At 43.9% G+C, this 23,084-nt stretch overlaps 3 protein-coding genes across 3 annotated transcripts; 1 reads left to right on the forward strand and 2 right to left on the reverse strand.

Moving 5' to 3' along the window:
- Positions 1 to 3,999: 3,999 nt before the first annotated feature.
- Positions 4,000 to 13,349, reverse strand: colgalt1a (collagen beta(1-O)galactosyltransferase 1a). The gene is made up of 12 exons (XM_083649822.1): positions 13,051 to 13,349; positions 9,701 to 9,811; positions 9,489 to 9,606; positions 8,649 to 8,783; positions 8,337 to 8,541; positions 8,111 to 8,230; positions 7,860 to 7,936; positions 7,621 to 7,727; positions 6,134 to 6,266; positions 5,881 to 6,008; positions 5,574 to 5,780; positions 4,000 to 5,461 (listed from the first exon to the last, which is right to left on the reverse strand). Exons 1-12 carry the CDS (start codon positions 13,254 to 13,256, stop codon positions 5,194 to 5,196), a joined length of 1,815 nt encoding a protein of 604 aa, XP_083505948.1. The 5' UTR covers positions 13,257 to 13,349; the 3' UTR covers positions 4,000 to 5,193.
- A 522-nt stretch (positions 13,350 to 13,871) lies between these two features.
- On the reverse strand, positions 13,872 to 18,265 carry pgls (6-phosphogluconolactonase). Its single transcript, XM_083649828.1, has 6 exons — positions 18,132 to 18,265; positions 17,655 to 17,941; positions 17,114 to 17,221; positions 16,576 to 16,677; positions 14,402 to 14,542; positions 13,872 to 14,204 (listed from the first exon to the last, which is right to left on the reverse strand). The coding sequence occupies exons 1-6, from the start codon at positions 18,181 to 18,183 to the stop codon at positions 14,058 to 14,060; spliced, it is 837 nt and encodes a 278-aa protein (XP_083505954.1). The 5' UTR covers positions 18,184 to 18,265; the 3' UTR covers positions 13,872 to 14,057.
- Positions 18,266 to 19,830: 1,565 nt separating this feature from the next.
- Positions 19,831 to 21,802, forward strand: LOC310788402 (uncharacterized protein; the record flags this gene model as incomplete). Its single annotated transcript, XM_083649960.1, has 4 exons — positions 19,831 to 20,151; positions 20,287 to 20,368; positions 20,772 to 20,886; positions 21,057 to 21,802. The coding sequence occupies exons 1-4, from the start codon at positions 19,841 to 19,843 to the stop codon at positions 21,800 to 21,802; spliced, it is 1,254 nt and encodes a 417-aa protein (XP_083506086.1). The 5' UTR covers positions 19,831 to 19,840.
- Positions 21,803 to 23,084: the final 1,282 nt, after the last annotated feature.

Genomic DNA, 23,084 nt, shown 5'->3' on the forward strand with positions numbered 1-23,084 from the left:
ATCTTCCTCTGGTTGAGTGGAGGTTGGCCAATATGTTTCCACCACCATGGGAAGAGGAAGTGCACGTCGCTGTGACTGTAGGCCACACCTACACTATCACACACAACACAGAGAGACGACGTGCCACTCCGTTTATACTGCCTGCTCTTCAAATGTGAAATCAAATCCGTGACTTCAGTGTCTCGCTGTAGGTCCTGTCAATGTATTCATTTCACTCGTTTTATTTATTCGTGTAGGGACAGATACACGTACATATAACATTTACCAAAACATCTCTGATGTCCCGTATCCCAGCATGTATAGCCCAAGGCTAATTTGCAAACAACCTCTCAGGTTCTCTCAGACAAGATTCAGACCAAAACATCCAGGTATCAGAACAGCACGTATACCCTGAAGCTGTCCACCTTCTAAACGCCCTTAAGCTTTACACACTAACTGTACAATTCAGATAATGCACTTGTAGCACTTTCCAGGGGGCCTACAGTACCGTACATTGCACTTTAAACACAATAGTGTTGCTGCCCCCCCCCCCCCTCCTTTTTGGTGTTTACAGCAGTAATGTATTACGATGCAGTATTGTCAAATCATGCTCTTTCCATTGTTGTTTTGTATTGTGTGAATGCATGACTTTATGTGCTTGTCTTTGTATGTGAGCTCACTAAGACAAATCCCAATCAACTAGTTGACATGGCAAATAAATATTGAATCTTGAATCATCCCTAGATGTTATTAAAAGCACCTGTTAAAAGCAAAGTACAGTAAGATACAGTGAAAGAAATACAATAAACATAACAATGATGTCATAGGAGTGGTTTTATAATAGATATTTGGGGGAGGGGGGGGGGGTGGTGGTGCCAATTTCAAATTCTTTGTTTAATTAACTATTTTTAGTTTATTATGGACTGAGATTAAATGGGTTTTGTCCCTACTCCTTGTCTGCAAATATTATTTTTCTTACAGATGATTACTAATTATTTGATGTTTATGTTCATGTTACAGTTGGGGAGAGGACTCCTTAGGAGCTTTTTTAAAGCCCAGGGGTCATATTACACAACTAGGTTAGGATAGGACTACCGGTAGTTTAAGATAGCTATTTTCATAAATCAGTTCCTAACTCTAATTACTACTATGGATACCAAATCATTAAGATAGGATTTGCAGGTTACAGTATGACGTTTCTGTAATATGGCCCCTGGAGTGCGCTTTGAGAACCACAAGTGTTACCCAAGGCCAATAACCAATAATGACAGGGCCTTTTCCCAGAAACCAACCTTCTTGCAAGACTTCCTCCCACTAGTTTTATTGACAAACTCTCACTTAAGTAGCTGACAGCTGAAGAAGTCTACAAGTAAAATGATGACACCTTGAGGGCAGCCCAGATAAAACAGGTGAAAACTAGCTCAGTGCTACAGACTGTACTGCTGGTCAGCTGTCAGCGTCTCAGCCAATAATGAAACAAGTGTCAAAGTGATTCCAGACAAAACCTCTAATAGATAGAGAATAGCAAAATGCATTCATGATGTCATTTATTATAGTGTAATTGAAATGCAGGTTATTTATTATTGGAACTAAGTTTAATAAAGCATGTGGATGTGTGATAACAAAGTGTGCTTGAGTAACTGAGAGGGTCAGTCAATCTTCATTATGAATCAATTCATTCATTCATTGTGAATATTACCGTAGGTGGGAAGATCTGATAATGTTGAAACAAGCTTGAGCGATTTCATTTTTTTTAAAGGTTCAGTTTTTTCATACCACTAGAGCCCTTTTCCCACATGCGTACCGGAAAATTACCTGTAAGTCAATATCGGACATTTCCCTTCACACTTCGGCTCGCGCATGTGGGAATCTATCAGCGAAATTGCCTGTATGTGGGGGGGGGGGGGGGGCGGCACTGCTGAGCGTTTGGGGAGTGACGTGTCGGCAAAACTCCGAATGGTGAAATAAGTTTGCTTGTTTATCCGTTCACCTGCATCGCGTTGAAGCACTTTTTACAGACTGGCTTCATTTGATGTGTCCGGGCTTGCCTTGGCTGTCGGCAACGTAAGCAAAATACTTCCACTTTCGCTTCGTGCATTTGCTTAGTCCCTGTCGGGCTGTGACTTAAGGAGGAGGACGGACTGTGGCCAGAGAGCGAGCAGAGAGGAGAGGGGAAAATCAGCACAGCACACCCACACATGAAGCTGACATAGGCTACTGCTCTTATTATCACAAGATCATTTCGCCAGTTTGCTTTAATGTGCGCGAATGATTAGATTATGCCCGCTGGAACATTAAGCAACGTGTACACCACGCCCATGAGAGTGTCGCGGAAAATGACTGCACCCGTTTCTCACTAGTATCCGCTAAAGCACATACCGCTCTTCTGACAGGCTAGAAAGTGGTGAAATCTCCGCGACGACGGGGTCGCGCTTATACCGGCACGGTGCCTTTCTCACATGCAGGCATTAGACCACGTACCGGTCATTTTGCGGTACAAAGCGCATGTGGGAAAAGGGCTTAGATGTCCTATATTGCAGATGCAGATGTCTCCATCAATGTGTTACAGGTGTCTGCTGGTATAATTGCTGGTTTTGAGATTTAAGTTAGCCAATAACCGGCTTTGTATTGGTCTACTAGTATAATTACTGATGGCTTTAAGTTATGTTGAAGTTGGCCAACATACAAAAGTTGTGTTGGCAGTGCCATTGCATTTTTACAACAGATTGGCACGATTTATGTCCATCTGTAGAAAATGGTATTCCCCTTCAATTAAATTCCAGTAAACACAACACCCCATTTATGGTAGAATTAGAAGCTACCACCTGAAGAAATATTGCGTGTTCAGACCTCGAGTCGTGACTCGTGTTCAGAGCAACTTGATTTGCAAACCCAGCTTTTATCTAAAAGAGGAGGAACAGAGGAATTTCTAGAAAGTAGTTTATCGTAGTACACAGTTCCAACTCCATGCATTTTTTATGTTATTGAATAGTGGGATGGGTCACTATAATATTTGGATATAAATACATATTTCTATTTAATTGTGCTTGTGTGTGTGTGTGTGTGTGTGTGTGTGTGTGTGTGTGTGTGTGTGTGTGTGTGTGTGTGTGTGTGTGTGTGTGTGTGTGTGTGTGTGTGTGTGTGTGTGTGTGTGTGTGTGTGTCACACCTGACAGTCTTGTTGCTCTCCATGGTTCTCACTGTCTGGAATATTTCTCCGCAGCAGTCAGAATTCAAATGTCGGTGGTATTAACTCCGGGCATGGAGATGATCCAGGAGACTGAAATGTCTGCACAATTAAAATATGCATGAAAACACATGGAAATGTATGAAATCACTGTAGGCCAATGTTATTTATTCTGCATTGATGAATACAAACAAATAGCCTGAGTGGCTAATGCATAGGCTAATGGAATCCAGACAAACAACTGGAGAAGCCTACAATATCCAATAGCTTCAGAAGAATGCACAACTTTTATATTAATCAAAAGGTTTGTAACTTAAATGTTCATCAGATAGTTTATGTTCAATTACATGTTTACCAGATTTTTAACAAGCAGCCAACTGAGACAATATTTTTTTTTGGATGAGTCTTCATTTAACCTTTGAACTTCTTTCTAACCCTATGAAAATAATCATATCAAACCTGTCGCTGCATGGGTTTACCGTTAAATAGGATTAATCCTATATTATCAGCAATATGGTCTGTTAAAGAAATTGTCAGTAAAACATGTCAACTTGTTACCATTGAGTCTTTTGTCCTACCTCAAGTCTCTTGCAGCTATACGGTAATCATCTTGTTAAAGGCCTACAGCTCCCCAGTGTCCGACTGGTTCAAATGGCACAAGACATTCATCCTGAAAGCACAAAGCCATTAACCATGTCCAGTATACTTAGAAAGCCATCAGTGAAGCTACAGTAGGGACAATGAAAGAACATTGTTATACTAGAATGATAATAGATATTAATCACAGAATCAACATTTTTTTAAACAAAATATTTTATTATTTTGAAGGCACAATGCACCGTTTTTGCACAAGCCATCCATGGGCCAACATCTCCCGCTTCAATGCATCAACGGCCTCTGAAAATCAGCTTCTTAGGTGGTTCAGTGAGGCTCTCTGAGCTCAAACTGTGACAATAAATAACCCATAGAAATGCGTGATGATCCAAACTTGACGTGCATCTTCAGCAGAGGCCTTCTATCAAGTCCTGCACACCCCAAACTCACATCCAGACTTAACTGAGCTGAAAAAGATGAAGAGCAGGCGAGTCTGGATTTGGGTGTGAGGGCTCTTTTGTGGGAACTCAATTGCCATTTATAATCATGTACCTCCCAAACCACAGAGTGCGAGGCGTTTACTGTGGTCGCTCTCGGCTCCCGCCTATAATAACCATATCTGCAACTGGTTGGCGTTAAGCTGGAAACTAACCCAAAGCAGTGGAGGCAATAAAAAATCCCCAACAGCGATGCTATATAAAGCAGCACTGTTAACGATTAAGGGTGGACGGCTACTGAGCTGTAATTGCTTGTACATTTTGTTGCTTTGGTAAAGTTGTTCTTCAAGCATAATGATTATGCAAATGACATGTTAAGTTTAAAAAGAAAATGATAAAGATCAAAGCAAAAACATGCAGATTTTCCTCCTCTTCGTCTTTTCGCAAGACGTGAATACATTTAGAATAATAAACAGGTAAATTTTAGACAGTAAAGTCTGCCTTGTCAGTCTTGATTTTGCTCAGAGAAATAAGGCTATAATAAATTCATAGTCTTAGAACATGATTGCAGTTTTCTGCGTATTGTCGAATCAAGACAACAAAATGCAACTGTCCAATGAAGTCCTATTACATTATCTGCCGGTTCCATTCTGTATGACAGACAGAGGTTGGGTACTGCAAATGCCATTCCAAATGGCAAGTCTAGTGCCTTTATCAAGTTAAAACTAAAAACGGACAGCACAACATAAAATACATGATGATAAAAGATGTAACTGATCCCTTTTTAACTTGTCACATCTGGATAAATTAAATTTCCCCACGAACTCTGATATCACATCCTTGCAATGATGCAAAAATCAGAAATTTGCAAGACAATTAAAAAACTATGGCGCTTTCCCCAAAGCGCCTCTGAATCTCCACGAGTTTTCCGTCCTGAACCGTCTCATAGCACGTCCCGTGCCGTACTGTCCAGAGGGGACTGCAGGACAGAACCATCTCATAGCTCGTCCCGTGCCGTACTGTCCAAAGGGGACTGCAGGACATCTGAGTTCTGAGCCTCGGAGCTGATCTCTGCCTGCTCCCCCGTCTTGCCTGCGCGGGCTCTGTCCCAGTCCGTACGGACCTTCTCATTGTCCCACACAGTGGAGGTCTCGGTGTCGCTGATGTAGCCTGTGTCGCCCGTGTAGTGGGTCGGGAACACCAGGAGAGGCTCTGCCGAGAAGGCCTTCAGGTCCCTCGTCTCAAAATGATCCATGTAGTCAGAGCTGTGGGAAGAGAGGAAAATGATAACAAGATGAAAAACAAAAACACTGGCAAAACTGCTGAACGCAAATATTTGTTAGTTCTACCAGTTGGCGTACAAACACAGACACTTACACAGGGTGTTTATTGAACATGATGGGGAGAAACTCGTCCACTGGCAAGATCCTCTTTAGTGGCTCTGCATCCAAGAGCTTCTTGGCACCTTGTAATGAGATCATATAGCCTAGTGTCCAATAGGAGTAGTCTGCCTCCACTATGTTGTGTATATTTGGCACAGATTTCTCTGGGTGATCCACCTGCATTCTTTTCCGACCAATGTAACTGGAAGAAAGAAATGAGTGTGAGGAATGTTGATGCATTTGAACACCCAGGAAAATTAAGCTTCCATTAAAGATCCCCTTTGTGTCAATAATACACTCACATGAGGTCCCAGTCCAGCCCCTCGCTCTCCACCTCACTCATCAGGTTCATCAAGCGACGTTTAAAGAAGATCTCGAAACGCAGGTCGTCTTCAATCACCAGGGAGGTCGGCAGACCCCGCTCCACAACCTAGGGCCAGACACAGATTAGTCAGTGACTCCAGCCATCCATCTGCATCACAACTCGGTAATTAATGACTTCATTATATTTCTGGTTTGTTTGAGGTGCCTACGCATGGTGTCTGTGTGTCTGACCTCTTTCCAGATGTTATAGTGGGAAAGGAAACAGCCCAACTCTCCCTTGGTCAGCGGGCGGCCATGATAAGGGTCATTGTAGCCAGGCAGCATGTGGATGCCCATAGCGTTAATTTCACTGATATTCATTGCTCTGAAAGGCCAAAAGAGAATGTATGTGAAAAAAGAGTAGACATCAAAGAGACATCAAGTACTTATCAAGTTCTAAATGAGTGCGAAGGACTCTTTAAAAACAGGGTGAACTGGGCGACCGGGTACTGCAGCGGTAGATTCCCTGCCTACCAACACGAGGGTCGCAGGTTCGAACCTCCTTGTCGATACTAGTCTCGGTTTCCAGACGTTTGGTGAGCGCCGCCAACAGCGCCACCTAACCACCAAACGTCTGGGAATTTCACTGTCAAAATCTTTCTCTTCTAGCCCAGCGAGAACGGCCGGCAGCAGACACGCCTACATTTATTATTAGAATTTTATTTGGTAGCGGCAATGCAATGTTTCATAGTTCCAATAAAGAGCAAGACACTGATGTGCTGCAAAGAGAGTTTAGTGGTCCGCTTGCTACTGTGAACTTGTGTGAAGTCAAGTCATCAGCAGGCTCTGTAACTAAGCCTCAGGAGTCGGGCTTATCGCTGGGGGAAAGACCTCTAGCCGCCGGGGCCGGATGAAACACGTCCTATTAACAGGTTATGTTTGTTTCCAAGTGATTAATATGTTCCCCCTTTTTTGTCTAATGTGTCTCTGTTAGCCTTTTGGTTATTTTATTTATTGTCTGTACTGGTACTGTATACTGTTGTCATATTGTCTGTCAACTTTTGTTACTGTAACTTTCTGTCTGGATGCTGCTTGAACAGGTCGCACTTGAAAATGAGATCTAGGTCTCAAGGTGATTCACCTGTATAAATAAAGGTTAAATAAATAAAATAATGTTTCTCCGCAAATGCGGCGATGTTTTGCGAGACACCGGTTCTGCATGAGCGTCACTGCCCCCAGAAAGCAGGCCCGCCCACAACACTCATGATTGGTTCTCCGATGCAAGGCTTCCAACAGCACCACCTAACGTTTTGAAAATATTTAAATAGTAATATTCTCAGTCTTACAGTAGTGAAACGGATTAAGACTGAGGGCTGAGTCTATGTCGATACAGGCACAATTGGCCATGTCTGCGGGTGGGAAGCCGGAATAGGGGTATATGTCCTGCTCATTGCCTCCTCTGGTCGGTTGGGGTGCCTGTTCGGGCGGTGAAAGAGTAGCATGATCCTCCCACGCTCAACGTGCTGCCGGTGAAACTCCTCGGTATCAGGTGAAAAGAAGCGACTGGTGACTGCACATGGAGGAAGCGTGTTCTAGTCTACAACTCCCCACAGTTCGGCAGAGCGGGTGGAGCAACGACCGGGACAGCAGGGGGAATTGGCCAAGTACAATTGGGGAGAAAGACAGGGGGGGAATCCCCGGCAGGGGGGATATCAAAAACAAAAACAGGCTGAACTTACTTTCCATCCACAGCTGCAATGACCTTACAAGCGATCTCCTGCTCGTACAATGTCCTCTGCATGCGATCCCGGCGGTCGGTCCGCCTCTGCAAGTTTATCATGAACACCTGCACACAGGGGCAAGAACCAAGCCAGCCAATGTAATTCCGCATTTCTAACAGGAGAGGGAGGCATTCGGCACAGAAGTAGACAGAGGGCCCATTTTTGCAGCTGCCATCTTCGCGACACTCATTACTCACCTCGTCAAAGCCCAGTTTGTCTGGTTGTTTGCTAGGAACGGGTATGTATTTGGAAGGCATCACTGGGGGATTTCGCACTATACGGTGAGAGGGAAGATGGATGCAGAAATGGTATGAATGATAAATAGAACCACATGCTTAAGAGAGCCAACACTGGAAAAAAGCAGTAGAAAGCAGAACTCAAAAGGAGAGGAGGAAAAAAGGAGTTGGACGCAGCCGTAAAGCCCTCAGTTTGAATGCATGCTACTCACCATTAACCTCCAACAGAGAATGCAAGAAGCTGTCCGCTTCGTCTTTCAAAGTATTGTGGGATCGCAGCGGCACAGCGAAGTAACCGTATGTCTCTCTGTTACATACAAACATTTGCACATCTGTAGCGAGCACAAAAAAATGTATTAGAATTTGGATCATGAAAATGTCACAAGCAAAATAATAAAGAACTCTACATTTTGGATTCTGCTCTGTCTTGCGCAATACCTGCAATACGCGCAGAGAAGGCAAACACAATGATGTCATCGAATGCCCAGCTGTAGTCTGGGTGTGGGGGGTGGAAGGCCAGCTGTCTGGAGGCTTCTTTTCTCAGGTCTATCAGGAAGGTGGAGTGGACCATGGGCACTGCGAAGCAGCCCTTCCGCACCCGCTTCCTCATGGGTATGTAGGCAGGCGTGCGTTTATAGTAACCCTGAAGAAGAGCACGTGGAGTCACTGTTCAGTGAGGACTCCAGAGCCTTCATTACAACACAACAATGTACATGACACTAACACAGAAACCCGAGCATAGAGCAGTACCTGGGAGGTCATGCCGCACCAGAAGTTGGAGTAGGCTGCGCGAGACTCGAGCATCGGGGCAACAATGGTCTTATTCTCACTGACGAGCTTCCAGAGGACATCGGGATCGGTGAGGAGGTTATCGCAGTCCGCCAACTAGACGAGGAAAAGACAAGTCAATTGTGAGTGAATAGAAACAAAAGCGTCGCCTGATATTCAGACTGAATTGTCAACTCGTACACTCATTTCAAGAGCAGCCAACGCAACTCTGTGGAGTGGGCGGGACTTCGAAGGTCTGGGCCCCAGGCTAACAAAAGTGTGTATGACACAATACAATTCTGACGATATTCAGAAGAACAAATGCTAAGTTATGCAGGTTAAATGGGGCAACAGAAGTGAAATGATGACAAGCAGAGGTGACCATTAATTTACATGACCAAGGTCTGTCTTCAAGGGAAAAGGCTAACAGTATTTCCAAAGATAGCTAAATAATTTCTATAGCTTTCAGTAGTAGTAGTGCAGATTGCAGTTCTGGAAATAGGCTACTCTGCGTCAAAATTATACCCTGCTGAACTTAGACAAGGTGGGTTAGCCTAGGGAATCCAAATAGAAACGAGCAAGAAGCTGTGTTTTAAAATACGATTTAAGCAAAACGAAGCTTTGTAGCAGTGTAAGAAAGGCTCCAGATGCAGCTACTCCGCTTTGGAATTGCCCCTTGTACTTATTGTGCTGTTGCTCTCATTGTACAGTAAACTCGCTCCGAGTACAATCGTTGCCCTCATTCTTAAAAAGCACACGCTTCTGAGGGTTCTTGTTCCCTCTTTTGTGCCTGTAAGGAGTAGTCAGGTCAGGTAGACACACCAGGAAGTAGTCGGCCCACATCTCCCGAGCCGACTCCAGCGCTGCTTGGCGAAGCTTCATAACATGTGCATAACGGAGGTTTGTCCACTGCTTTGGGCCTTCTTCATCCTCGTAACGGCTGCAAGAGACATTTTGGATACAAACACCAGTCAGTCTTTATTAGTTATCTGTGTGAGCCCACATTTCCACAGTAAGACTAGAAGGTAACTGACCTGGGTTCCTCTTTTGGCCTCCATTCCACGTAGTGGTAAAGGCTCTGCACCTTGACAAGCCAGTCACGCAGCAGGGCTGTGGTGTTGTCCTCATTGTGATCAGTTGCGACCCTGTCAATACATTTCAAACACAACTTCAGCGATCCCAATTGACTCTACTGTGCAACAAAAGGGGATCACGGTGGATCATGTTAACTACAAGCTAACAACAATGGCTGAATGTAGCACCAGTGCCAGACTGCTTTCAAGTCGAGACAAGAGTTGAAAGACTATACCACTACTCAAATAACAATAGCCTACTGTTCTTTTTTTTTGAAAGCTCATTGTTTCAGCTGTGGGAATTGGGAAATATTCAAGTGTTGAATGATACAAACATTTACAACCAAAAAACCCAGGGTTCCCCCCCCCCCCCCCCCCAGTGAAATGCAAGCCCGGTGGCCCACTGGGCCAAAGCTGCCCCCCCACCAGGCCTAAGGATCAGGGATTTTTATGTTTTATGTTATTTTTAAGATTTTTTGTGTGTCTATTTTTTGCCTAATTTTGCCTATGGAAGCTGTGTGTCATTATAGGTTTTTTAAATTCTCAATTCCACGATTCCGTCCGTGATTTTGTTGTCACACAAACTATAGGGCCCTACATTAATCAGTCTGTCGCTGGCCCACGCCGGGCCCCCGTCACAAAAGACACTTGTCAAAGGATAGCGCCTACTTAGCCTAGGTAAACCCAGCCCCCACGTGACCTGCTCTCTCAGTTCCCAGTCACTAGGTGACCTAGTGACTGAGAACAGGTCTGAGAGCAGGTCACTGGGGGATGGGTTTACCCAGGCTAGCGCCTACTTACCACCGGGCATAACAACTTTTCTGGGGGAAACCCTGATTGAACATGCGTTTGAATTTTGGCGTAAGATATCAAGTATCTCCCACTGAGGAAGCAGGAGAAGCAACATTACAGAAGTGAAACTGCTACGTTTGCAATAGCCGAGAACGGAAGGAAAAATTAATGGAACTGACTCAAGCCATGTGTGAGATGCGTGAAGACAAATATGATCTAATTCTGTAGAGGCTCTAAATGAAGCCACGTGTTCACCTCAAGTCAGTCCATCAGCCTGGCTCTTTGTATCAGCAAGGTGTGGGATCATATTGCAACACGATGGCCTTTCTTCCTGTTGGGTCTATAGTCCTCACTCCCAAAACAGACACATCTGCGGCACAGTTTGTATCTTCCCCAGGTGGCAGGCAGCCAAAGCAGGCTCTCTGCACTGATTCACATGGATCTGTGAGAACACTGCAGCTCCTCGCTAAGCCATTTCTCCCCTCACCCCCGCTGTCCATCCTTCAACATCCTCAAAACTCTGGCTCACATCCAACCGCCTGCATCGTGTTCACCCCAAACAACTCTTTTGATTAGATATTTGTCGAAAAGCGGGCGTTTGACTACTAGTGCTTTCAACGCCTATCTAGCAGTGAAATCTCCCTCGTATTCTGGTCTATTGTTGCTCCGCTGCAGTGCAGACACCAAAGATACTTGTGCCAATTCAGAGGCTGAGGCATGCCTGCAAGTGGCTGCAACGAAACTGAATAAGACTACAGCATGTAGCCTGAGTGTTTATAATGTCAAACAGCTGTTTGCATTTTGCCAGATGCAGCTTCATGTGCTTACAGAACATGTCCAAACAAAAATGTCCTCGCACAGGACGCGCAATTCCACGTTCTGCAGCCACCAAACAAGAGCGAGCGCGACTGAACGATTTAACTTATACAAAGACCCTCAATGGACTGAAACCCGTTGATCAAGTTGCTGAGTGAAGAGGATAGGCCATACCTCTCTCAGCCTGTCAGAGCGATGAGGGTAAAGCAGGTATAAGCACAGGGGGGCTGTTGGAGCATGTTGTTTGGTTATTATGTGAGGAAACCCCTCCCATTCAGTTCCTTCATCTTAAAGCTGCTCATCGTAGAGACAGATGTTTATTAAGTGTATAACATCCATTTGCACTTCGTAATTGCTTTGGGGAAATAACAGTGTCAAACAGCCTACAGCACAAGTAACCATGCGTCTTACAATGAGTGAGATTAAAGTCTTGCTCTGTACAAAGAGGTTCTAATTTATATCATGTATGCTAACCTAGCATATATTATAGAGCAAATATTGCCCTATCCCTAAACCCCTCCTTAAGACAGAATTAAAGCTGGAAAAGGAAAAGGACAAAGCAAACAACTGTAATCGAAGGAATACAATGTATGATGTACAATGTTGATGTAAACCAAATAAAAATTAAGTAAAAAAAGAAGACAGATTTAAAGTGAATTTTGTATGGTTACTCCATCTGACCCACGCGCACTCATGTCCTACTCAGGATCTGTATAATACTTAGGTTATACTTAGTTCATGTGTCACTACCTTTCAAATGCATTGCTATAGCACAGGGGTTCCCAAAGTAGGGTCGGGGGACCACTATGGATCCTCGTAAGGTCTCCAGCAAAATGAGATTAGTTGCAGTGCAGTGCAGTGCCTGCCCTCCCTCCACTTTCCCCCATTCACACATCACTCTCCCACTCTTCAGTTTATTCAACAGAGGGTAGCACACGAGTATAGTTTTCTCTCTCAGATCTGAGCTCAACCAGGCGGTCTGTAGCCTAGAGCCGTGTTTTCTTTTATTATTGATTATTATTGATTTTTTACAGAGCGGGACAGCGAGTCAAGCAGTATGGATAGATGGACGGATGCAGGCAGACACATAACCCCATCAGTCTTCTAGATTTGTTTGTAAACCAAAGAAATACCCATAGCGAGGAATTAGCACCCCTCCTGGCCGCAAGAAGCCCCTGCCCCTGCTCCCCTCCACGTATACAGGCCAGGCGATGAATGCATGGGCATGGCTCCACCGTGACCAGAGACGCTCATCGCGGTCTCCAAGAACCTCTTCTCCGCACCAGCAAACTCTAGGCTCCGGCATGCATATACACAGTAACATGCCTGATCTGATCTCGACATTGATTCTTCGGAGTCTTCTTGTTTGGATGTTGTTATAGATATTGACACTTTAACAAAAATGGACAGATTGTGCACAACTTGGATAACTTAACCACATAGCATTACCTGGCCATCCTCTGCGGGTCCACCACCCCGTTTATTTCACCAAACGTAGACCAAAAAAACAACAATGCACACTTTCATCCAGAACCGACGTTACCATTAGTTTTATGGAAATTAGTCCAACTGCCAGAGAGCTGAAAACTTTAACTGGCAACAGGAACGTTAACCGTTACTCCTTAGCTAACTGTTAACTAGCTAGCTAGCAAACTGTAACTTATAATATATATTTTAATAACCAGTTTGTAGCGTTAACTTACCACAGCGCCACACGTTCTTTAGGATAATTGAGGCGCTCGATATTTCCGAGGAAATACGGCAAAGAGTGCTCCGAGTTTCGGCAAATGAGGGCTATGAGCACCCGGGGGGCGAGGAGCGGAGACTCGGGGCTCCAGCGCTCCTCCGCGAAATATCCCCAAGCAGGTCTGCAGCAGAGCGTCAGGACCAGGGCGGCGAGTCCGTGCATTGCAAAACACACTATATTCACTAAAGAAAGTCAAGGTGGGTCGTGAAGAGACACTATTATATAGAAAAGCCTCGCGAGTTGTCTCTTGCATACGAGGTCATCATACAGACAAAATATGCGCCGCCGTAGCCCTGATGTGACAACTGCGAAGTGCTGCTTTAAAAGGGGCGTGGTCTTTTGAGATCTTAAAGGGGAAGGACTAGTGAGAGTGAGAGTGCATGCATAAAAAAAGAAAATACGCAAACATTCAATTAACGTTTATTTTGAATTGGTAGAGGTTCCAAAAAATATATTATTCCGCCAATAAGAAAAGCTTATTTTTTAACAGTAGCTAACAACATGGTTGGAATAAGTTATGCGTTCACCGTGTGACTGTTTTTTCATACACAATTTCCTCATCTTTGCAAACAAGAACATAAATCACTGTACCAAACATTCTTTGGGGGAAAAAGCTGGACCTCTGATTATCAATTATGACACACACACACACACACACACACACACACACACACACACACACACACACACAACACACACACACACACACACACACACACACACACACACACACACACACACACACACACACACACACACACATATTCAGTGCCAACACTAGCACTGAAATTACATTTGCCTCCTCAAATTTCTCCTATTGTGTTCACCCTAGATATTTAGCTCACAGGCCTAGATAAACCATTAACACTTCAAGTGAAAGTAGGAATGTGTCTTTTCCAGAATCTTCATTCGCATTTTCAAAACAATGTTGAGTTGTTCCCCAGACCACGCAGATGGAAGACTCTACAATTTTGCCCCTGAGCCTGGCCTCTCTACCTGGATAGTTAAGGAGGCAGCTGCTGGGTCATCAATGAGCCAGAAGAGCTCGCCTTTGGTGGGGACGACACGGGCTGCTGGGAGAGCTGGACCCTCTCTACCCTCCAGCACTTCCTGCAAGAACAATCCCACTTAGTTACAAGGGCTATAATATTACATAGGACAGCAATATAATACAGTAGAGACGATCCAGAGCCCTCATGTCTCATGTCTGTGCCACGGATATGTGAGGGTTTTAAGTTCCAGAATCTGAAACAAAAATAGTTTTGAATGTTGTGTATGTTCAATATGAGAGATGCTGCATGTGTTACCTTCAATACGGGTGCTTTGCTTCCCCCTGTTGACACAAAGGCCACACAGTGTGCCGAGTTCACCACTGGGAACGTCATGGTTACACGCTGTGGCGGTGGTTTGGGAGAGTCACTGATGGGGGCCACAATCTTCTCAGTTTCCTAAATCCGGGGTACACCCAAACCCAAACCGATCATCTATACTGCGTAATGTATACTGTACATTATAATGTATACACAGTCACTGGAAAATGCCAGTGTGAGAACCACAACTTAAGACTACTTTGGAACTGCCACAAATATGGATGGATGAAACATGAGGCAAAGTGATTCACAGACACATGTAATGAAGAACAACAGGGGCTCCACAATTTCAAAGACCTATGAATAAACCTATGAAACATAAACCTATGAATGATCCATACATAGTTAGGGGAGTGCCTTGAAAAGTACAGGCATGACCTACATTGTTCATGTGGTGTAGCACATCGAGAACCACAGCAAAGACCAAACCCTGGCATGCCTCCAGACCTTAATGAGTAGGCCTAAAATAATCCAATTGAATAATGTGTTTCGTATGTCTACTATAGAAAAAAGGTTCCATTTCTATAAATGAAAAGCAATATTTACAGAAAGATTTATATAGAATGCCCAGAACCCTTCAACATAATGACCACTGGTTAATTTAAGGGGATTCTTAAAATAGCATGACATTTGTCCAGCATGATTAACATCCAGATGCTCAATGATAGCTCATGATAGTCTGTTTTAAAATGCAGGAAAAACCTGCTTTTTTCATGAAATAGAAGAAGAAGAAAAACTGTTACATCCCAAAGGAAATTTTGATCCATCCTGTATTGATTGAATCGAATAATAAATGGTCTTAAATCACAGATAGTGGTATATGAAAGGAGAGGAGGCAGGTTAAAGAGGGATTTTGAAGCCATGGATAGGTCAAAAGGAGCCATATTATAGTTCGTAATATTTTGTACACTCAGTGTCCGATCACTGCAAAACTTCGCAAGTCTTTCCTAGGACCCCCACAACACTTTTCTTGCATGTCTGGGGCCTTTTTGTCATTTGGTGGTGTATTTTCCTTATGCCTGTGGCTAACTGGCCAAACACAGATGACTTGAGATCACTGAAGACATGACAGGTTTGAGTCTTAGTTCACTGCTCTCTCACTTTGGGAGAGATAGACCCTTTTCCAGCTCAGTGGCCTTGTGGTTTGAGTGTCCGCCCTGAGACTGGGAGGTTGTGAGTTCGATCCCCGGCCGAGTCATACCAAAGACTATAAAAATGGGATCCATTTGCCTCCCTGCTTGGCACTCAGCATCAAAGGGTTGGCATTGGGGGGTTAGATCACCATATGATTCCCGAGCGCGGCTCACCGCTCCCCCAGGGGATGGGTCAAATGCGGAGAACAAATTTCGCACACTCAGGTGTGTGACAATCAGTGGACCTTTACCTTTCACGGCAGCCATTTTGTGTCTCAAAGGCAGGATAAACACAGGACGTACCAAAACATGAATTGGGGGTTCCAACTTGCAGTCCATTAAGGTGTTCCAGTGCTGGGGCCCTAATTAGTGAGTTGGGTGCACCTGTGTTTACCTTGCCTTTTAGACACAAAATTGTGGCTGTGAAAAGGTTCTTGTTCATCTACACAAGTATTGATGGGACTACACTAGACAGTTGGAATGAAATTGAATGAAATTATACTGTATTAATAGGATAAATTTGAACCGCACAATTACTGTAAGCATATATAACGGTGACAATTTGGACAATTAGCGATTGTGGAATATTGACATTGTGGCAATGCTGGAACATTTCCAAATTCATTTCATTTAGAAAGTCTTCTGTACTTGAAAATAGTTAGATTAGTGACGTAAAATTTGTAAAATAAGATTAAGACTAATTAGCTAAAATAATTGGGATTACCATTTTAGTAATCATCATGCAGTTATAGGAGATATGTTAGAAAAGCTTATTGGATGGGACCTATAAAATGGAACATATTATGGGAGACCCGGAATTTATGTAAGACTAGATATGAATAGCATGTTGAAGGCCTTAATTATATCCATATGAAGAAACACCTCTTTTAATTAACTGCATTTGCTTTACACACAGGAACCAATGGATCGTAAAAACATTGTGTGTGGCAGTTCAGTGAAGATAAGCAGGGCTCTCACCTCCAGGAGGGGGTGGTCTGGGAAGAGGGAACATGTATGTCCATCAGGCCCCATACCCAGCAGCAGCAGGTCAAACACAGGTATGTCATCGTCTGGGAAGGCCTGGGTGTTCAAAAGCAGCAAAACAACACTCTTTCAGCAACATACCGTTGACGTTATAAGTTATACCCTGCACCTCTTGGGACCAGAGCTTGTCACAGTGTGGTGGAAAGTTATAGACCGTTTCAACCTGACAGCATAAGCATTCCAAAATGACCAGGATATAACTTTTCAAATAACATGTAGACCGACAGTACATAGGTACATGTTGCTATCCAGTCCATCCTCCAACCGACAATAGTAGTCTTTGAGAGCTTTTTTAGGCCCTGCATGGCAGGAGGGCCAGCGACTGTTTCTATTTCATTTTGATCTGTTTCTAATCCTGACTCAGTGGGTGGTTTGCATATTGAACAAGTAGTGAGCTAGTGAACTGTCCAAACTGTTCCCTAGCAACATAGTTCCAGCAAAAACATATATAGCATGTAACAAATGTCTGCACCTCCTTCAGTTTGCGGGCATAATCCTCGGCACACTCCTTCACTGGCAGCGAGGAGTCGATGGCCAAGATCCCGCTGTCAGAGATGTTGATCTTGGAAAACAACTGATTCTGGAAAAGCAGCAAAAGCACACGTTTTTACTCTAACCTGATAGGACAACAGACATTAATCTAACAAAGAAATTAATACTTCAAAATACAACATCCAAGGATGTATGCGTAGTACTAGCACTCACCAACTTGAAAAAGGACACGGACAGTCAATTTCACCTATTTATTTTTGCCATCAAACAAAACATGCCAACATTCTTCGATGAAAGCCGACTCAGCCGAAACACTGGCACGTTTTGTAATCGGTGAAATTGAGGCACTGTCCCTGTCCTTCTAAGTTGGTGAGTGCTACCCACTCATACATCCTTGGATGTTTGTTTTTTTAAAGTATATGTTTATTTGTTTGTTTGGGGGGGGGGGGGTAGCACCACAGTAAGAGTTTCATTCTGGGAAAGCACGTCCAACTCCTCCACTACAAAAAATAAATAAATACCTTGTACAGCCCATAGGTGCTCTCAGGGTCATCGGTGGGAACCAAGCGCTCGTCGCAGAACCCTGCAACCCATTTGCTGCAGTCCAGGTCCGGCAGGGCGGGCAGCTCCTTGCCCAGCATGGACACCAGGCTGCCTCCAGAGAGGCCCAGGGTGAACCGGCCACGGGACGAGATGGCCTCCTGAGCCCGGGACGCCACCAGGCAGGCCAGCACCGGGCCCAGCTCCGCCGAGGAGGGGAACACTACAACTCTTCTGCCAGCCATGACTTGACTGTCTGAGGGAAGGACTGGTTGAACAGGACAGACTTAAGCAACATACAAGGAAGTCAGTTACCAGCACACCATTTTGCAAGCCATCCTGTGTGTGGAAAGAGTTGCACTCTCTGTCTTCTAACAAAGTGCATAACTAGCCTATAGGCCCTATGTATTGTTGACAAGCTGGGTGTTGATATGTTCAGCTATAACTTATTAGCCTACCAGTAATCCCAACTAATGTAGGGTGACCATACGTCCTCTTTTGCCCGGACATGTCCTCTTTTCACGTCCTGTCCGGGGTGTCCGGGGGGGTTTATTAATTATTGAAAATGTCCGGGTTTTCACAGGACCATTAGGCATAACGGTGCCTGGCGCTTTAAATAGTACTCTGTTGCGTGTGACGTAATCCCTGAGAGGCTGCCTCCCTTGTGGGCGGCTCTTGTGTCACTCACTACTGGCTCCGAGCCTCCTACTACAAAATGCCGAAGCGTAAGTGTGAATTAAGATTCCCCACTTACCGCCCTGGTCGGGACAAATGGGAGGCGGAGTGCACTGTGTGCAAAGCTGGCACATATGTGTCCCTTTCAAATAAAGGTGCGGGGGATCTGAAAGCTCACATGGACACAGACAAACATAAGAAAGCTGTGCGGGGGGAGAGTTCGTCTACAAAATTGACGGACCCGGGAAAACGGAGGATTTGCATTTCATACTGTGAAACACCACAACAGCTACAGGTCCATGGATTGCACTATAGTGCCTTGAAGTAATATTGATAGTATTATATTCATATTGAAGTAGCCTAATTTTTGTTTTGCTACGGTTTTATTATTTACATTATTACATTGACCATATTGTAAGAGATATTTTGTTAAAATATTTTCTAATACAGAAGAGGTATTATTTATAACATTATTTAATATTTTTGTATTTATTTTTCCAGTAAGACTTGAAAAGAGTATTTTTTTTGTATTATAGGCTATATAATAAAGTATCTCGAGGCGGAGCCGAGTGTCCTCTTTTTGGAAATCAAAATATGGTCACCCTAAACTAATGTAACTACTGTGTGTGTACTGTAGCCTACTGTAGCCTATGGTATTATTGTTTGAGAGTTGAAAATCAGCCTGGACTAATGGTAAATGGAGCGAATTAGTGCTATTGTGATGCTGACTTCATCATGGAGGGGCCCTATGCTGTCAAGTGTATGTGGTCTGAGATAAACAGGCTACTAGCATAGCCTACTGAGGCAACAGCATGTTGCATTACCACTATATCAGATATAATGGGGAAAACGAGGTTTTATTCATCTGGAGTGCTCAAACAAACCTGCGCATTAGCAACATCTGACAATATGAATACTAACAATACAGTTATCAGAAAATGACGTTTCTTTACTCACTGAGGATTTATTTCAAGAGGAGGGGATCATGAATGACTGATGAGGATTTTCTGTCGGCAAAGTAAACTGCTTTTTACTTCCTGAAGCGAATTACCATTAGCCAATCACATTCTGACTTCAAACCACGCTGCATTCTGGTCAATGGAGTTCAGCACAGTATGTGTAGTGGAGAGGGACAAAAAAGTTAGCTTTTCGACTGACTGACTTAAAAACTATTCTCCCGCGATTAATAATGTGCTTTCCTTGATCTTCAGAGTGTTTTAAAGAACACCAATTGATGTAGAAGTTAATAACAGAAGATGATAAATCAATATAAAGATCGTGCATGTGATGCATCCTCCCACCCGGTAGATGGAAACAATGTTGCCGATTTCAACACTATAGTTTGGAGAGACACACGCTCATTTTCTAGGCATGCATACATATATCGCTTTATCGTTTATTACAGTGTAGATATCTGGCAGTAAATATCGCCTCTCCTGACTGTAAGCGTTACAACCCTTCTGCTCAACGTGTTGTCTCTCTATCGGAAACCATGTCGACAATCTTCTCTTTCCAGTCCCAGCTCGTCTCCATCATGGATGCATTATCGAAAACAGCTGTTCTGGAAATCAGCAAACTGGTCGAGATCGAATCAAAGATGCTGAAACTAGAGATAACTCGAGGACGGAACGAGATTGGCTCGCTCATAGAGAAACTGCAGCTGATGGAGAATTTGCTTTATATTGCACAAGGGCGAAGGCAGGAGGTAGCTGGACGCTCCATGGCAGCCAGGCTGAGAGACGAGTCGGCAAACAGTTGTGGGAGACTGGAGCCCAACAACAGGACAAGACCTGCAATAAAAAGGTAGGCTCGTTGACTCCTATATATAGCATGTAGATTAGCCCTGGCTGGCACTCTAGAACAAATAGAAATGCCCCCATCATGACATGGTTGATTTGATTTTCATCTAATCTGGAGTTTATTGCGTTTGCATCCTAGTGAGAGTCCATGGGAAAGCATATTATGTTCCTCCACTGAGACGAGTTGTTTGCATCAAAGTGAAGATCATTCTGCAGCTGAAGTAAGTTATGCACTGTGCCATGTTCTGTCATGCTCCTGTATGGAGTGGTGTAGTGGTGCCTGGAGAATAATGGACCAGTATTATTTGTACATTGTCACTTAACTTTGTTAGAAGTTAATCAAACAACAAACTGGTATGTATATGCCAGAGTGCATTTACCGGTAGTCTTAGGTAATGAAGACTGCTGCACAGTTGGTTTCACTACTGTTGACAAATGTACCATATTGTAAGTCGCTTTGGATAAAAGCGTCTGCTAAATGACATGTTTTGACAAGTGTATGTACACTCAATGATGAGTTGCTGACAATAATAAGTGGGTATACTCCATATAGCTGCGTACTCCCTGCACTACACCACTGTAGTCCCTGTGTGATGGTTGCCTTTCATAATACTGTTCTCTCAGCAGCTCCCAAATCCAGTGAAAGAGCAGCCTGAGCTGATAGTGGTAAAGGACGAGCCATCAGAGGTCGACGACACTAGAGACAACGGAACAGAGCGAGACAGGACAAGTGAAAAGAGTGAGGGTTGCCTTGAAATTTGGGTTGTGCAACAAATGTATTACAACAGTGCGACTGCTGGCAGTGTGTCAATGCATGGATCTTATTCAAGAAGCTGCTTTGCATCATAGAATGTGTTTGACAAACAATGTTCCAACGTGTAATATGCTTACTGTATGTGCCCTCAACAGGGAGTGAAGTCATCACAGATGCCCACAAGAGGAATTCGGATGTGATCCAGTGTCCCAAACTCATCTCAGAACAGCAACAGCCTATGTTTACTGAGAACTTTGTGACCCCGAGCAGCCAGTTGTCTGTAGCTGGACCAGGGAGGCGGGAAACCCAGTGGAATCCAGCTGCACACCCAGAGTTTCAGAGGGCACAGCTTCCACCTGCTGCACAAACAGACCTGGAGGCCGGGAGGAGCTTGGGTCGAAACCTCGCCTGCCAAAGCCTCAGCGTGGCAAAGAACATGAAGATTCACAGCTTGAGGAGCTCGGCCGTTAAGAGGTTCGGCTGCCTGCAGTGCGGCAAGAGCTTCAGATGTTTTAGCCAGCTTGAAATCCACCAGAGAAGTCACACGGGGGAGAAGCCGTTTAGGTGTACGCTGTGCGGAAAGCGATACGCACAGAAAGGGCATCTGTACACACACCAGCGCACACACACTGGGGAGAAGCCGTACCGCTGTCCTATTTGCGGAAAGGGCTTTATTCAGAAATGCACTCTAGATATGCATCAACGCACACACACCGGAGAGAAACCTTTTGTTTGTATCAAATGTGGTAAGGGATTCACAAAGAATTGCAATCTGAAAAAACACCTGGCAGTACATATAGATCCTAGTGTGCACATGTATGGCAGTGAATCTAGAGCACCTATATTTAGTGGGACAAGCAGACATGGAACCACTTCTAACATTGCTGTCGGTCAAATGTAATTTCTTCTGCCGTGCAACTTAAATATTATTTTATGCAATAAAGCTATCTTTGTTTCAGATTTGAGTGCTAGACAGTTGTGTATAACTCACATTTACTTCCATCATGTTCTATTGCGGTAAATAAGCTGGCATGGCAGTCGATGTTTTTGTCTGAATTGGCTCTTTGGAACCCATTCAGTTAAATAACAGCAATAGGAGCATTTCAGTATTTTTCAACCTGGGCCCTATTTTGATATTTTTTTAATGTGTAACTAAAATGTGAACGGAAATCTTTGAAATTGGTGCAGTATTGACCAAGATCGCTTCAGTTGGCAGCTGCTTTCCCCACATGGCCCTACTACACTACCCTGGTTAGTGGTACAAGTGGGGAAGTGCATTAGGGCGATGTGGGAAAAGCGGCTGCCAACTGAAGCGATCTACTGCACGAATTGCAGATTGCAGATTTCTATTCACATTTTAGTTATACATTAAAAAAAAATCCAGGTTGAAAAATACAGAAATTCTCCTTTAAACAGCAACAATCTTAATGATTGATGCTCAACAATTGAGAAACAGTCATTAAGTGTCTTAGTGTGTGTTAATCAGTCAGTCCAACAATCAGTCAACCACACTTGTTTTGTGGACAATGTTCTCCCATTTGAGTAATTACCAGCCCAATGAGGGGTCTTTTTTGTAGCTTATTTCAATAAGGCTTTGTATTGTTTGGAATAGGAGTAACAATTTTAAAAGTAGCTGAAAGAAGCAGGAGCCTAGGTGAGAGGTTAGTGAAGTGGGCTTGTGACCAGAATGTCACTGGTTCAATTTCTAAGAACGGTTGGAAAATATGGGTGGGCGAGTGAATGAATAATGTTGCCCCACCCTCAACAATTACTGTCAAGGTGCCCTTGTTTTGTTTTTGTTTTTTTAATAACTAGCAGCTTCAGTGAAGGTGCTCAAGACTGTGGTTGTACTATACAGTAGCTCCAGGTGTAAATGTGAAGCAGACCATTGAAAAGAGTGAAATCTGCCTAATTGTTTTTATCCCTGGGAATAAATAAAGGTTTAAAAAAAGTGCAGGCTTTTCAAAATGCTCAGAAATAGTCTTCCAGAATCTACTTATCATGGACCTCAATAGTTGTCTGCAGCTGTTTTAAACCTCTGGCTGTTCTTATTTCAAAGTGCCAATATCAACCGACACCATGTTAACTGTCCTGATAAGGCATTGAACTACACACACACACACACACACACACACACACACACGTGTGTGTGTGTATATATATACACACACACACACACACAC

The sequence above is a fragment of the Poromitra crassiceps genome, assembly GCF_964638095.1.
Source record: "Poromitra crassiceps genome assembly, chromosome: 13".
Taxonomy (NCBI): Eukaryota; Metazoa; Chordata; class Actinopteri; order Beryciformes; family Melamphaidae; genus Poromitra; species Poromitra crassiceps.